The sequence below is a fragment of the Bombus flavifrons genome, chromosome 11, assembly GCF_040668555.2.
Source record: "Bombus flavifrons isolate JBK064 chromosome 11, iyBomFlav1_principal, whole genome shotgun sequence".
Taxonomy (NCBI): domain Eukaryota; kingdom Metazoa; phylum Arthropoda; class Insecta; order Hymenoptera; family Apidae; genus Bombus; species Bombus flavifrons.
This window is the reverse complement of record NC_138452.1, coordinates 8,017,970-8,034,882: the sequence shown is the minus strand read 5'-3', so window position 1 is coordinate 8,034,882 and position 16,913 is coordinate 8,017,970. Positions and strand designations below refer to the sequence as shown.

Genomic DNA, 16,913 nt, shown 5'->3' with positions numbered 1-16,913 from the left:
TTCAGTATATAACGTCGCAATTTTATATTTTCTTATAGATAATATTTTCTCATTATATTAAAATGAAGCATTCTATCCCACGTTTTATTCCGCATCATCTTCAACTTCCACTTACAATTTTAAGTAATACACGACACATTAAACTGTAAAAAATGAAAAGTACGTTATACACAATATAATTTCTTACAACTACGGTAAACTCCAGGAAAATTTTTATTCGAATTTTATCCAAAATTCGTTAAAATTAACATACCCCTTTCATTCCGTGTACATTTCACATACGTACCTAATATATTCATAAAAGATTTCTACAAGTTTTGAATACGTTCGCGAGCAACTGTATAATACCAGCTGTTATATCTTCATTATAACTAGTTTTCGTCATTTTTTAATTATATAATTACTAGCCTTTATTATGCAAAATGAGGCAGAAAATGATATCAAAGAACACCATAATTTCGAAGCAGACCTAAGGTCAGAATGGTGGCACTCGAGCACCGAAGCTCGATCGCAAAATCACTCGGTTCCCAATGTTACCAGATTTCATGTAAAATGGCTATTTTAAGCGCGGCCGCTAATGTTTTTTCCGCGGCCAATGCGCTCGAAAAAACAAACATTGAAGTAGGACAAGGAGCGATTAGGTAACGCAGAAAGCAGATCGACGTCGACGCGCAAGAGTAACCTACGTCACGACGCCTCTCGACTGCCTTCTCTGATAATCGTCGTCTCCAGATTAGAACGCAATGACTTTACACTTTTCTCAAGACACGTTACATGCGAATCTTGAAAAAACGATTCCGTGTTACGTCATCCATTACGTTTGCGTTCGTTCGACGACATATACACATAATGCGAGGCGTACCCATAGAGCAAGTTCCGTTAACAAATATATTACTGTCGCGACGCTGCAATCGCGAATAATCCTCGGACTGTAAAGATGGATATCTTACGCGCGAACAATTTCGACCGAGTTGAAGATTTCTCAAAGTCCCGAAGTTGATCGTCGTTTGATTGGTCACTCAAGTAATAGTACGGAAGTCGAATATAGTGGAACCACAGATGTTAACTTCGATCCATTGTTTGTAAAAGGTCGAAGACCTGTCCTAGATCCGTGTGAAACTTCGAAGCCAGACGATCCTATCGGATTCATAAGAAACATCTTCTGAATCCATGCGCGAATCAAAAGCATCGAGCCGTGTTAGGAATTTCGAATTATCGATGGGCTCCGATCTCCGAGTCTAGTTGATGACGAAAATGACATAGCTTGTTAGATATCCACGTTATTCTTCCTTGCCTGCAAAAGAAAAAAGAAAGAAAGAAAAGAAGAAGAAATGACGGAGCACGAATTTTAGCGCAATATATTTTTAATATATATTTCGTCGCTATTTCTTGTCCGGTTCTCTAAAAGTTCCAAAATTATTCAAAGTTCGAAGAAATTAAAATAAAGAGCGTGAAGCAATTACTAGATAAACATCTAAGTAGCAGAATTTAAACGAGAGGTTCGTCTTGAAAAGGCTAACGAAATTAAATTCTCAACTATCCAATATAAGTTTAATCGAATTTAAGTCGCGTTAATTACCAATAATTAAACCACAGGTGTGGTCTAGTGTTGAATATAATGGAGGTTTAATCAACTCGACTGCTACGTGGAATAATTACTTTCAAGGATACGTGTCCTCGAAACGAGACTCGTGTTCCAATAATGTGTCGTCGTGCCAAATTCGAGATTCTCACGCGTTTTAATGAAATCGACGCGTTGGTGTTACGTCGACTACTCGCTCTATGGATATAAATTGGGGAGTTCACTTAAAGTATCTGCTTTCGTTTATTTTTATAACACTTTTTGCCGTGCAAGTGCTCGATGTTTAACAATGTCGAAGAAACGAACAGTAGATAGCAAGGAAGAAATATTCATAGAGAAACAGCGTGATCATTATTTGAAGCAATTAATTATTTGATGCATATAGATATGCATCGATGATATATGATTCATATAGATATTTATGGGGATTCGTGATTCTTTAAATTGACTAGATAACTCTATAGATTGAAAAATAGAAAATGTAACGACATTGTAAACTTATTCTTTAATTAGAAATTATTCTTTAAAATTCTCATTGAAATTTACTATTATTTATACGGGGTGAAACAGTAATAATACGTTTCTGGGCAACGGAATTGAGAAATCCACAAAAGGGAAGGGACGAATTGGAGAAACGAAACTTGTGCAGATCTTCGTTTCACTTCGAACTTTCACTTTGTTTCATCTTCAAAATATCTTTTACATTTTTCCCCGTACAACGTACATTTTTGCAACTTTAGCTCTCCATTAAATGCCCGAAAATTCGCACTTTGCTTTGAAAAATTAAATGAAAATTTTTTTTCCCTATGCCTCCCCAAAGAATAAAATTTAGATCGAGATCAGTCGAAGCATTATTAACTCGAAGCGTTATTAAAGAAAAGTAAAAAAAAAGCTTTTTTTAATAGCTTTTTAAATACAAACACGGAATATTTGTAGTCACCGGTATCGCGCGTTTTTCGATAAGTAAGTATTTAATAAGTAAATAATAAAGTAAATATTTCATTTTCCATACGATGCTCTGATTTATTTGTCGATGAATTAGTCGGAGATAAAATTTTCGTGAAAGAAAAAAACATCGATGCATCGATAAAACGTGCATTCAATGGAAACCGATATCGGTTGTATGAATAATCACGACCAGATGCAAGGCAATAAATGATCGCTCGCGGTTTCATCATGACAAATAAGAGCTTTCGTTCAACGATATTTACAATTTACTCTTATATTAGAGAATATTACACGCGTCGAATGACACATATCAAACAGATATCGGAATCTATACAATATGTGACATTCGTAAATTATCACTTCTGCGAACACTTTATTCAGATATTCCGTTATCCATTTTCTTGGGCGTAACGGTGAAACGAAAAATGCCAAAGATACGAAAGCAACTGTAACAAATTTATTATGCTATAAGATGAGGTTATCATACTGCAAAACAAGAATAGGTTTATCATCAATCATCAACGTAATCATTGCTTGTTAATATCCCATTTCAATAAAGAAATTAATAAAAGATCGAATTTATTACTCAAGGAAGCTGATTTTAATTTTGCTTCTTATCATACGCGTTAATACTCATCCATCATACTTTCACGTATCTTGGCATTTTTTCAAAGTTAACCACGTATAACGTTTCGACGGCGTAAAATTAAAGACGACGCTAGAAGTCAAGGTACTGTTCTCTCTTTATACTTCCTACTTTTATTACAACTTATAAACATCGTGATATATACTGATCAAGATGTTGATTGCTAAAATGTTGATTGTTAAAATTACGACAGGTGTACCGACGCATTTAAAAAAGAAACGATTAGCTGAATAACGCTATTATGAACAACTCTGTAAAACGATGATCTTTTGAACGCCGTGAAGACACAAAAGAGGATGAACAATTCGATCGATTGCAGGGTGAAGGAACGAAAGAAGAGAGAGAGGAAAATTTCGAGAAACTGGGAAGTTACGTACGGGAGACTTACCAATCGTAAGGAAGCTTACAATCAGCGGATTTGTTCGGAATGCTGAAAAACAATATTTATATCGGGCAAAACGTGGGCAAGAGACTGTTCGACGAAGATACTCGTGCGAAATATTATTCGAACGAGGGCCTACGTGATTCCGTGTACGTGCTCGTCGATTCGTAGGAAGGTGTAAGGTCAGTTTCCAGCGATCTCCATCTCCCACTTCTTCTTTTCGGACCGCGCTCTCAGAATGAAAGTAGCGACTAAAAGACGCGAAAATAATCCACGTTGTTTTATTTATAGACTGTGAAACTTGTAGACTAGCAGAGACACCGATCGACGGCCTACGTTGCCTCTCTTCTGCCGAAGAATCGAACGAATGACGAGAATCGAAAAGAGGGACGGTTTTATTCGATTAACGTGTTACCCGATATCGAAACTACTAATTTCTAACTAATTACGTGTAAGTGTTAAATTAGACTGCGGATTTTTATGCAGATACATAGATTTTGTATATCGAGTTATCACGATTTGCATATTTCTTTCTAAATCGAGTTTTATCTGCGGCAATGTATGATTCATGAGTGTGATTCATGATACCTTGGTATAATAATCGTCGTGCAATCGGCTTATCAGTTAATATCAAATATAACCGTTTATAATCTGAATCTATATTCATAGTACCTTGAGCAAGTGTACACAACGGTAAGAATCAGATAAGAATGAATTCTACACCGATTTATGTCACTGAAACAAGAAATAGGAGAAGAGTTTAACCATATTCGGAAGAAAAATCTTGGTCACGATGCAGTATTGAAGATTTCAAAGATTCTGAGGCATGATACGTCCGTGAAAGGACCGGATAAGATCAGATTTAAATATGTACATTTCAATTACGTTTTGTGACGATCTCTTTCAATCTATACGTTCGTTTGGCCAGATAAACGGTAGCAATTTACGGCAGAGAACCTTGAAACACTATCGTTGATTCTTGCAACGAAAATTGTGAGAACTAAATGTCGATACGTAAGAACATAATAATTCGTATTTCGTAAATATAAGTATAATATGCATGTATTATGTGCGTATATGCATTCTGCATTATGTGGCGTATATCCTTACATAATATGGTATATTTTCTACACATAAGTTAAATATTCGAACACGCTTTAGCCGCATAAAAATCCGCAGTCTATTAATAACGCTTACATAGTTCTTACAACAACTATATGAATGATTTTAATTAAAGTGCTGTGTATATCTTTTATTTTTTTTTTCTCTCCTTTAAAAAAGCAATACTTATCTCTTGTTTAAGTATGCAAAATAACATTTTACTTATCGTTCTGTTAACGTTCATCTTGTGATTGTATTTTCTCTGTTGAAAATCTATGCCTCATGGAGGAAGAATGTGATTTAAGGAAAATCATTATTTACCTCATCTAAAGCTTCCCAGTGGACTTCGAACTTTTTTGGATATCCCAAGTTACGGTTACAATCTGTTCAAGACTTTTGCAATTACTAATTATATGAATTACTTTAGAACGATACGCAAAAGTATTGGGATATTTATCGTAGAAAAACTTTTATACGAGCAACCTTATCTTACCGCATTGTAGAACATTAGTACATTATTATACTTTTGCTGACGTATTCTTCCCATTTATTACTTCGATCGATCGATAGTTTAGTCAAGCGTCTAAAACCCTAGGTAAAGTTTTAAATCGTCATCGATGTGAACATTATTAAAACTAGTTATCTGAGTATTTTCGTTACTAAATTAAATGCGTATCTAGATGGAAGAAATGTTAATCGTGAGAAGTGAACTAACAAATCATTAAAAAGAGATCCTTTAAATTGTAGAAAATGAAAAAGAGGATATCAAAAGGCAGAAGAAAGTAAACATCGATTACGTCGTCTCGTTACCTGAAGTATATTTCCAGAATATCGTTAAAACACGGGACGAAAGAATTAAGTGCTGTGATAATGAATGAGATTGTTTTCGGATGAAGAAACTTGCTTACAATTAAGAAAAGGAAATTCAGCCAAAATTAATCTCTAACGGAGAGGTAGCGCGTAAAACATTAATTAAAGCTATGGAACAGGTGATTCAGTCGCGTTTCTCGGAGCTTGAAAAATAGCGTTTCTTCAATTTATTCAAATTATTCGTGTCGCTTCCTATTCGCTGCGAAGGATTTTGCTGAAAGATCCTAAAAGATTAAAAAGGCGACGCAAACGGCGCTGTAATGCATTTACAGAACCATATAATTTCTTGCAATTATTATTCAAGTATTAGGTTGTTCCAAAGGTTTCTTTCGTTTCATAAGGAAACAACAGATGCACAACATTTTTTGTTTTATATTATTTTATTGAATTATGTATAATCATAATAACGGAAATAGAACAAAATGAATCACACATAATTCAATAAAATAATATAAAACAAAAAATATTGTTCATTCGTTATTTCCTTATAAAACGAAAGAAACTTTTGGGACATTCTAATACTCGTGCAAGTTGGGAACAAGACCGAAAATCTATACAGGGTGTTTCGTAACACGTGTGATTCGTCTCGGTAACGGACAGATGACATAAGGGCAATGAAAAGTCTTCGTACGAATGATGTATGTCCTATCTGACCTTGTTTTAGAATTATAGTCACTTTTATATTACAATAATCCGCGACAGTTTATCATCGTAGAGGGTGGTCGAAATGACCACCCACAGTTCACACGCAAGATTGCAGTTATCGTAACGGAGAATTTCGCAGTCTTTCAAAAATTCCAGGTGTATGTCGAATAATACAAACCGACGATAGCCACTTCGAACACTTTCTACGAAGATAAGCAGTTGCGAATTAATGATACAGAAAAATGGCTATAAATTTTGTAACAAGGTCAGACGGGGATACCATACATGTCCGTATGAAATTTCTACGTTGTTTCCATACCTCCTGTCTACGCCTGAAATCGGTTGTCCATGTCATGAAACACCCTGTACAAATATACAGCACAATACAAATGAAAAGCAATACGTACGTAGTAGTTTTCTATCGCAAATGTTAAAATACTTTCGTGACCCAGAGTACATAGCACCAACAGTAGCATGCATAAAACAATATCTCACTTTGTCTCGACATTTTCCTTTGTCCCGCTTTTTCCTAATCGTTAAAATTACATACCAACGATGCAACGTGCCTGTATGCCGCAGTGGAATAAGCGTATAGAATCAGCATGGAAAAGTACATAATGTCCACCTCCCGTTATTTCCTCGAATTCTGTTTCCATTTAGGAATAAAATTATAATACTTTCTATTTAAACCATCGTAGAATATTGTTGAGTCTCGAGAGTTGCTTTGAGAATCCGGGATGAAACGATAGTGAAGAAGAAGATATATGGAGGGTGCGACGGAATAACGCGTACAAACGAGCACGAGGTGATTCCTTGTGAAAAAATAAGAACAAAGTATGGAATACAATTTGTTCGTTTAAGGTTTAGTTTTTGAGAAAATTGAGTTTGAAAATTTAGCAGTTATGAATATTATCGTGCCGTTGGAGTTTGTTGGCAAAAATTCGATACGTACGTTTGAACGTTTTATATGAATTTCTTAAAAAACTTGTAATTCTTCTCCTGTTTCTTCCTTCTTTTCATGCCATGGTGTGTGCCTTCTACCACTGGCGATGTCGCGTTAATTTGAATTCGAATTTTTTCGAGTTTTACGGTAGTTATGGGAAATTAAAATGTACAACGTACTTTCCACGTTTTACAGTTTAATGTGTGTTTAATGTATTACTTAAAACTGTAAATAAAAATGGAAAAAATAATGTGAAATAAAATAATGAAAAAAATGTATTATTTTGATATAATACGTACGAAAAAGTATGAAGTTGTGACATTCTATGTAAAAAAATAAATACTCGATTCCCTACAAAATGCTAAAGCTCGATGTTTTCCCTTCTTCTCCTAGATCCTTCGTATGATACGACAGAAAACATTCCAAATTTCATTAAACGTCGCTTGTCTTATCTTGAGTCTCCTTCGCCCTAAAATCCTCTTAATTCGTTTAGAAACGAATAAGTCTCGCGATTAATCCCTAGAAGATTGCGATTCAGTATAAATATTTTGGGAAAGCAACCCCGGCGAGTGTCGTCATCTGCTGGTTATCAACCGGTGTAGCCAGGCAGGATCGTTCGACAAACGTCGACAAAGCCAGTCTCGACTCTTCCTTCGTTGCGGAACGTTGTCGATCGTAAAACACGCGTGCACGCGAAAATCCGCCTCGAATATCGCGAAACAGATCGCAAATGAGTTTGCAAATATACATACTCTAACACGTTGTCAGCAGTTTCATGTTCATTCTAATTAAATTTTTTTTGTTTCTTTTGGTGTCAACAAAAGCATATTGGAACGAAGATGAAAGTTTAATGAATGTTCTTCAGGTTCTTCCCTTCCTTCAAATGGATACGTTTATTCGCAGTTCCCTTTAGGAATATATAATCGGCAGAATGAGTAGTTCTAAAGATATGCATACCTGGTTTGTCAATCCTTTCGTTTGATGTTTGTTGTTACTTTTAAGTGAATCCTTTCGAAAGTAATTAATCGCGTTAACTCTTTCATTCTCAAATGATTTAATAGCTACGAGCACTTTTATCTGTCATTTCTGTTTCTTATTCTATTTCTTTTCTTTCATTCTTTTTTTTTTTTATCTATCACCGTTGTCATTTCAATTTTAATCGTTCAAATACGAATAAAAGAACAAATCCATCTCTCCGAATTAAACGAACAAAGAAGCACAACCGTTTAAAAGAGAAATTGATATAGATTTGCATACGTGTTTTAACGACATGAATTTCGATTATCACACGCGAAGAAAGTAAAACATTTATAGGCTCGATACGAAGCTTCTTTCTAGAGCATGGTCACTCGGCTGTACTATTTCCCCCGAGGACCTTCGTTCTGCCGATATAAATCGATCGGTCACTTAAGCATTCATGCAGTGCCTCCACATAACGGCCGTATCTTGTGCATTATAGATCGCACGTGCAAACGAAATGCAGAATTTCGATATTTGCTCGTGAGATCTATACGCGAGATACGCGAACGTTATATCCAGATATTTATTTACAATAGAATGTAGAAGTTATATCGTAATCTTCGTTCAAACGTTTCTCCATCTATTTGACTGCTAATGAACAATGGAATGTTTCGCGCAGAAGACAGAGGGTCCTGTAATATGGGTACAATGAATACGGAAATCAATGAAAATGAGATTAACAAAAGATTGAACAAGGCGAATTCCATCGAGGAATTCTACGCTGGTACCGGCGTCCTTGTCACCGGAGCGACAGGTTTCGTGGGGAAAGGTCTCCTGGAAAAATTGATGCGCGTTTGTCCGCGTGTCACCGTCATCTTCTTACTGATCCGCCCGAAAAGTAACCAAACGATAGAGCAACGATTTAAGAAGCTCATAAACGATCCCGTGCGTAGATGAGGTTCTCGTTGTCTACGAACGCCTTTACCAAACCGAACTCATCAACTCCGCGTCTTTCTTTTCTTCTTCAGATCTACGATGGCGTGAGAGCGAAATATCCCTCGGTTCTCGGCAGAGTACAGCCCGTAAGGGGTGATGTGAGCCTGCCGAACCTAGGTCTCTCGCCGGAAGACAGGAATTTGTTGCTGAAGAAAGTAAACATAGTGTTCCACATCGCTGCCACGGTAAGATTCAACGAGCCGCTGAGCGCGGCTGTTAATATGAATACGAAAGGCACTGCTCGTATCATCGAACTATGCAAGGAACTGAAACACGTAATCAGCATCGTCCACGTTAGCACAGCTTACAGCAATGCGAATCTACCGCAAATCGAGGAGAAAGTATACACGTAAGTACGAGTGACGCGCGAATGTTGTTCCGTGGTTCGGTTTGCGACCGTGGCATGTGACGAGTATGTTCGCTTATTTTGCAGCACGACTTTAGAACCTTCTACGGTGATCAACATGTGCGACAAACTGGACGTCGAATTGATTAACATGTTAGAGAAAAAGATCCTGGAAACTCATCCGAACACGTACACGTTTACGAAGAATCTAGCAGAGCAAATTGTAGCTAGCGACAGCAAAGGTTTGCCAGTTGCGATAGTACGGCCAAGTATAATCGGTGCCTCGCTGGAAGAACCGTGTCCTGGCTGGCTAGAGAATATCTTTGGAGTTACAAGTATTTCCATAGATTTTAACGACGATAATTTATTTGATACTCTTTGCATCTCGCATAAGTAGAGTTAATCAATTTGCCCTCTGCACGAGAGAAATTAGCTTTAACATTCCACGCGTCGTTATTAAAGATTTGAACGTATTCAAGATCATCGTTGTTATCATGTACATATACGTATTTTTTTTCTTTTTTTTTTTTTGCTGACAATTGTAATTATCCTTTCTAAATATCTATTTATCGCTATATCTCCGATAGTCGAGAATCGCGAGTAATTTCTACAGAAATTTAATGTTACAGATATCTTTCTGCAAATCAGCAAAGGTTCTGCGAAAGCTATATGGGGCAGGAAGGACGCGAGATTGGATTTAGTGCCTGTGGATTTCGTAGTCGACACGATAATGTGCGCCGCGTGGCACGTCACGCTACATCATGGCGATAATGAAGTTAAGGTTTACAACTGCACGAGTAACGCGTACCCTTTTAAGTAATGTTTATTGCGAATTCTTATCGGCTAATGTGATTCGATTATCATCAGAGTATCCGAAAAATTTTAGTTCATTCGATTGACACGAGCAAAGGTAAATTACAAAAGTTCACTTTTACTCACAATACCTCAATTTAGAAGACTAGAAAGGTAACTAAGATTATGTAATATTTCTTATTCCCAAGTTACTCTGATGGTAATAAACTGTATTTCAAATATAATTCGATCAATTCTATATGCATAAACGTTGTAATTTTCAAGATGGGGTCAGATGAAAGATGCCATGGTGAAATGTAGCATAGAAACGCCGCTGAATGGTACGCTATGGTACCCGGGTTGTCCGATGGTAGCTAACAGATATATTTACGACGCCCTCAACCTAATCCTGCACGTTCTGCCTGCGTTCGTCATAGACATCTTTCTAAGACTTCGCGGTAATAAGCCAATGTGAGTATTTTATTGTTTCTGCAACAACGAGAACAGTATTTCTTTTTGTAGTAGCAATCTTTGTCCCTATCTATAATAATATTTAAAAATGGCGTTTCAGAATGATGAAAATTGTCAAATACTGCTACCAACTTGTAACAGTGACAGCGTATTTTACCATGCACGAATGGACCTTCCAAAGGGATAACATTACCGACATGGTAAAAAAAGTGAAAACGTTAAAAGACGGCAATGTCGTGAAACTAGACTTGCAGGATATGAATTGGGAGAAATATATCGCAACATATATGATGGGAATTAAGAAATTCATTCTGAAAGAAGATCTTGAATCTATGGATGCTGCCAGACAACGATTATCAAAGTGCGTATAGAATGTATCTACGTATTAAAAAATAGGTACTAATATAAATATTTGTATATTTTCATTTATTTCAGGTTGTACTGGATACATCAGACAACTCAAATATCCGCTATAAGCTTTTTACTATGGATAATATTACGCGTTACGTACTGATCATTCGAACGTTATTCCTTCTACTTAAATGAAAAAAAAAGTAGATAAGATTTTATGAAAAAAGGAATCATTATCCGTTTCATTTGTAATCAGGTCACTTCATTTATAGTATTGCTTGTTTTGTCTATAAAATTTTAATAAGGATATATGTATTTATACGCATACGCTTTGAAATTTGTAAACAATTCATACATAACAATTTCTATACTTAATGCTGTTTGTTGTACAATATTTGCGAATTCTTGTGTGTTATCTTTGTATACACGTATCTTCGAAGATCCTTCCATTAAATTAAAACAAAAAATAAAATGTGCTGAAATATTTAATTATTAATTTGTTCCGAAAGATTTTACGTCATGCCTTTGTGTAACGCTAAACAACAAAACATAATTATATAGGGAAAAAATAATAATATGTACAACTAATATTTTGTATATCATATCTATTCGCAAAATATAAACATTTTTCCGCATAATAATACAAATTTCTTTCATTCTCCATCAAATAAAAGCACGAGGAATAACTATTCGATGACAACAAAAATTTCCCGATGAAGAGTTCATTGAACTATAAACAATGATGATAAAAAATAAACATCTTTTAAAATAAAATCGTTCTAAATTAAAATCTTTCAAACAAATCATCATTTATCCTAAAAGCTTACTTTGGTCTCTAAATTATTTGTTTGTAAACCTTGTAACTCTTTGACCAGTTTACATTAAAATATTTACATTATAAATTAAGAACCAACGCACTCGTGCGCATAACTTCACACCGCTGTGAAATAGCGCGACATTGCATCGCTTGTATGTTTATGTGTCGAGCCTAAATTAATATGTTCTTTATCTTATCCATAGTTGTATTGGTTTAACACCGGTAGCACAGGCCACGGCCACGGATACCACAGACCACAGTCTGGAATATAGAGGTTGGAAGCTCCCGTGGTGGGAGTAAAGCTCATGATATCGAGAGTTGTGCTACCACGATGCGTCGATCTATTTCTTAGAATTTTGCATATAGCGCCATCCTACGGTGAGAATAATAACTACATACACTGAAGGTAAAGAATATAAACTGAATTAAATGACTTTATAGTCTTTCATAATTTATTTAAAATACTTATACAGTATTTCGTCCGATACAGAAAAATGTTATTTAATTAAATATTAATTACGTGAACCATCAATAAGTATTATTATTTCGATTAAAAAAATACAATTTTTGAATCAAATATATTTTTAATACATTTATTGTATGTACATATTATATTTTTTTTTTAATTTTTCCATCGAGATAACGATCTACAGTGAGATCCGTTATAACGTACCGCACGCGTACCGAGTGAAAATTCAAAGTCGATTTTCTCGAAAACAAAGCCTCAAACGAAAAATTTTTATTCTATATTTTCCACTTCTTTTTTTGCGTAGAATCACCCCCTTTCCGCTTGTACCGCCAGTTACAACCATCCTGTATACATGGATTTACCGACATAACATATTGATATTGCAAGTTGTAGACACGAGATGGCGCTACACAACGAATCCTAACAAATGGATCAAGGCGCCATACCGCGGACGAGTGGACCAACATTGTCCGGTCACTAAGAGTTTGGCTCCGCTTACCCCTTACCGCGGTAGTTACTAGACTTTTGTATACGATAACAACGAGTATATACCGGTATCAGTACATTTTTATCGATGATTGAAATCAGCCGGAGGTGTAAACAGTGTTATATGAATTCGTATTGTAATTTTAGCAATGTTAATCGCATGCAGAATCTTTATCAATATAATGAGCACATGGAAATTATTACAGCGTCGGTGTTACGATCTACTTTCATATAAATATTCGCTGTTAGTGATATTGACAGCATTTACTTGCATATTTATCGGCATTGTTCATTTTGGAGAGGTTAGGAATTTCATTTTCCCCTTTGTTTTTCTATCTATTTATTTTGTTGATTATTAAAAATTTATGTTTTATTGTTATTCATAGAATATATTTTATTAATTAATTAAGTGTGAGATAATATTTTAATGTAAATGTCAAATTTGCATGTAAATTTCGAGTTATTGAATTCAAAATAAAAATTTTTATTCTAATTAAATACTAACGTTTCAGATGTGGATAACATGGAGTAAAGAGAAATACGAAGCAGTGTTCCATTCTTTCAATGATAATATATTAGGTATCTCTTTCCAAAAAAAATTATGCCAACATGTTCCAATAGATGTTGTATATACGTGGGTCAATGGGTCAGATCCAGTCTTCTTAAAAAATCTTAAAGAGCATGTTCCTATCATGGACGTTAACATAGCTGCTTCCAGATTTAGTGATAAAGATGAATTAAGATATTCATTACGTTCATTGGAAATGTATGCACCCTGGGTGAGACATGTGTATATTGTTACAAATGGTCAAATACCGAGTTGGTTAGATATGGATAATCCTAAAGTTACACTTATTACTCATGAAGATATATTTTTAAATAAAAGTGATCTTCCAACATTTTCTAGTCCAGCTATTGAAAGTCATATTCATAGGTAGTATCAAATTCATTATACAATAGCAGTCATAACAGTTTATATTATCTAGTTAATAGCTATTTGTAATCTTCTTAACAATGTAATTTTTTACTTTTGCAGAATTCCTGGAATTTCAGATAAATTTTTATATTTTAATGATGATGTAATGCTAGGAGCAGAAGTGTGGCCAGAAGATTTTATTACACAAGCAAGTGGTCAAAAAGTGTATCTTGCATGGTGGGTTCCTGATTGTTCGGATGTTTGTCCTTGGGCCTGGGTGGGTGATGGATCATGTGATCCTGCTTGTAATACAACATTATGTGAATTTGATGGTAGCACTCATTGTTTATATTTGTTTTGAAATAACAACTACTAAAAAATTTAATGACCTAACAATATGTGTAACCTTAAACTAGTATCATTAATCTTTTTTACAGGAGGAGATTGCGATAGCACACCAGTTCCTACTGATAGTGAAGCTCTCGAGGAAGAGGGAGATTATCCACACAAACTTTTACAAGATCCTCTAGAAGATACTAACTATGGATTAAAATTTCTAAATATCTTTAGAAACAGAAGTATAAGTACTACGTGGAATGATACACAATTGTCTATTCAACAAACATTCCCAAACACAGTCACAAATCTAAAGACGCATGTAAATAAATCTTATAATTTCAAAAATAATAATTACGCGAGTTCCATTGAAAGATATTTTAATGAAAATGATCAAACCGTACCAACCCAAAAATCGATGATATCAAAAATGATAAATAAGATAAGACATCAAACATTGAATGTTACTGAGAGACGTTTGCAATTGAAACGTTATTTAAATGATGATATCATGAACTTACCACAAGTTAGTAGTACCACAAAAGCTAATCATAAATCGACTCATTCTGATCAATGGAAACTTCGAACAAGACAACTTGATACATATGCCGAATCTTTGCTATATGTGAATAGAATATATAATATGGCATATGGTTTCGAACGTAGAAGAGTACCCGCTCATATGCCTCATCTAATAGATAAATGGATCGTTGCTGATATGCAACAAAAATTCGAGCACGAATTTAGAAAAACATCTAGCCATAAAGTTAGAAACTCCGAGGATATGCAATTTGCTTTCTCTTACTTTTACTTTCTAGCTAGTGAGAAACGGAAAGTACCAATTGAAGAAATATTTGATACATTTGACACGGATAAATCGGGGTAGTTATACTATTTTAAAATAGTAGTAATAGAAAAAGAAAGAAAATAACAGAAGTATTATTCAAAATAGTAATTCTGTTTCAGCACTTGGTCAGATAGAGAAATTAGGACTCTTTTATCTAGACTTTATCCACTTCCTCTTGATTATAGTCTAGTCGTTGAATTTGAAAATGCAATAACGAATTGTTCAAATCATATAAAAGTTACTAAAGTATTAAATCCACCACCTGGAGAAAGATATTTGGATTCATCTCTTGTGAGCAAACACTTTGTAAACTTTAAATAATACTTAAATCTAAAAAGAAAACCTTCTATTTATAATAATAATTTATGTTTTTATAGCCGATTGTAACTAAGGAATTGATAGCAAAATGCGAAACGGTTTCACGAAAAATTAAAGACAAATTCAGTCAAGAAAAACTTTACCCACACGAAATAATTAAAGCTGGAAAAAATGAAATATTCGAAATGTTAACAAGCAACGTGTCTTTAACAGTACAACTTTTAGACGAGATACGTAGAGATCCAAAGTAAGTAGTTGTAATCATTTTTATATTGTTAGGATTTAACGATAAATAGAATAGAATAATTTTACTTTTATTTTAGAAAATTTATTTGCTTGAATGACGATATGGATCCCCTTCGACGTTCTGAGAACGAAATAGTTCGGGCATTACTGAACGATTTTTATCGCTCACTCTATCCATTACGCAGTACTTTTGAATTGCCTTTGCAATATCGAAATCTTTTCACTCATCGACATAAACTCCTTGAGTGGAGAACTAATCGAACAAGGGCCAGAAATTTGTTGTTATGCCTTATCCTTTTATTACTTCTTACGACTTTCTATCACTTATTTTATCATCAAGTGCGTCGATTATTCAGAATACGAGCACTACCCATATTACTCGTTTAAGTCTAAGGTACAAATGCAAAAATAGGATAAATATATTGATATCTTTTAAACAGAGCTACATTTTCTAAACATTTTATGTGATATAGGATTGTGTTGTATACAGATAATTCCCATACAAATTTGTACTATTTTAGCAGATAATTCATCTATTTTATTGTGTGTTTTACATCTACAAGTCCATCCACAATTTAGAAGTGATATTTGAAGAAACAAAATACAAATCTCTTTGTTTGTTTTAAAAAATTCATTTAGAAGGTAACATTCATTGCTAAGAATCGATACTTTATAAGGTATAATGTATAATAAGGTATGAACAAATAGATATTTAGTGTCGCGTTAAAATTAAGTAAAACGTTCCTGTGATATTGATAAAGTACTGATTGTCTTTGTTTATTTCTTTCTTAACAAAATGGAAGATTAGATCTCATAAATTTTTCTCCAAGATGAGTGTATCATGATATGTATATTCACTTTACACTGAGATTTGAGAAGTTATATAAGATTTAAAAAATGTATAGCACTTTTAAAGTGTTATTAGTTTATAGTATTTTAATATTTCTCTATTCTAATGTGTAGTACAATTTTTTATTAGAAAATTACCCGGTTAATAATTGTTGAAGATATGAAATGTACCAAATTTGTACTTACTGTTAAAATAATAAGGATGATATTATTGAAGTAGAATGCCATTAAACTGAATATCTTTTTAATTTCGCAGTTTGTACTTATTTCCAGAAAACCGTGTATGTACATAATTTTATTCGAATAAAGTTATTCGTTATTTCTTACTAGTTGTACATTATTTATACACAACTGAAAAAAAAGAGATAAAAGATATTTTACAGACTATAAAACGTCAATGTTTGTTTGAATCATATATTGCGTATATAATAATGTACTCAACAAGATGAACTGAATGGCGTTAATTATTTTCTCATAGTTCTAATGAGTTCTTCTATATCCGATAGCGTTAGTACCGTCAGTATTATAAATGTATAATTGATAAAATATTGACATTTAACACTGAATCATGGTACATTTATTCTCTCGGACTGTAT

The 16,913-nt window shown here is 34.2% G+C and overlaps 2 protein-coding genes and 1 long non-coding RNA gene across 13 annotated transcripts in view; 2 read left to right on the top strand and 1 right to left on the bottom strand.

Annotated features, from left to right (window-relative positions):
- LOC138184800 (putative fatty acyl-CoA reductase CG5065) overlaps window positions 1-11,622 on the top strand; it is a 45,825-nt gene extending 34,203 nt beyond the window's left edge. Inside the window, exons 1-8 of one of the 11 annotated variants that reach the window (XM_069123107.1) lie at window positions 7,745-7,880; window positions 8,757-9,022; window positions 9,106-9,422; window positions 9,507-9,754; window positions 10,049-10,235; window positions 10,497-10,682; window positions 10,783-11,043; window positions 11,118-11,622. In XM_069123107.1, coding sequence (XP_068979208.1) covers window positions 8,777-9,022; window positions 9,106-9,422; window positions 9,507-9,754; window positions 10,049-10,235; window positions 10,497-10,682; window positions 10,783-11,043; window positions 11,118-11,196 — 1,524 coding nt within the window. In that variant the 5' untranslated portion in view covers window positions 7,745-7,880; window positions 8,757-8,776 and the 3' untranslated portion in view covers window positions 11,197-11,622. Of the gene's footprint in view, window positions 1-7,744; window positions 8,078-8,673; window positions 9,023-9,105; window positions 9,423-9,506; window positions 9,755-10,048; window positions 10,236-10,496; window positions 10,683-10,782; window positions 11,044-11,117 lie in introns of those variants that run through there. The other 10 variants (XM_069123106.1, XM_069123105.1, XM_069123100.1 and 7 more) reach the window with 10 other exon arrangements.
- LOC138184804 (uncharacterized) lies at window positions 599-3,915 on the bottom strand. The gene is made up of 2 exons (XR_011174416.1): window positions 3,666-3,915; window positions 599-1,294 (listed from the first exon to the last, which is right to left on the bottom strand). It is a non-coding gene; the product is annotated as an uncharacterized LOC138184804 (long non-coding RNA).
- Window positions 11,623-12,838: 1,216 nt separating the features above from the next.
- Window positions 12,839-16,623, top strand: Gnptab (N-acetylglucosamine-1-phosphate transferase subunits alpha and beta). Its single transcript, XM_069123263.1, has 7 exons — window positions 12,839-13,107; window positions 13,318-13,739; window positions 13,842-14,053; window positions 14,159-14,939; window positions 15,024-15,195; window positions 15,282-15,469; window positions 15,546-16,623. Exons 1-7 carry the CDS (start codon window positions 12,955-12,957, stop codon window positions 15,853-15,855), a joined length of 2,238 nt encoding a protein of 745 aa, XP_068979364.1. The 5' UTR covers window positions 12,839-12,954; the 3' UTR covers window positions 15,856-16,623.
- The last annotated feature ends 290 nt before the right edge of the window (window positions 16,624-16,913 follow it).

Bases quoted from the DNA above. Each gene is read 5' to 3' on its own strand.
- Gnptab (XM_069123263.1), top strand. From the start codon at position 12,955: ATGTTAATCGCATGCAGAATCTTTATCAATATAATGAGCACATGGAAA. The intron at 13,740-13,841 runs GTAGTATCAAAT...TTACTTTTGCAG, and splicing joins ATTGAAAGTCATATTCATAG to AATTCCTGGAATTTCAGATA. The intron at 14,054-14,158 runs GTAGCACTCATT...TCTTTTTTACAG, and splicing joins AACATTATGTGAATTTGATG to GAGGAGATTGCGATAGCACA.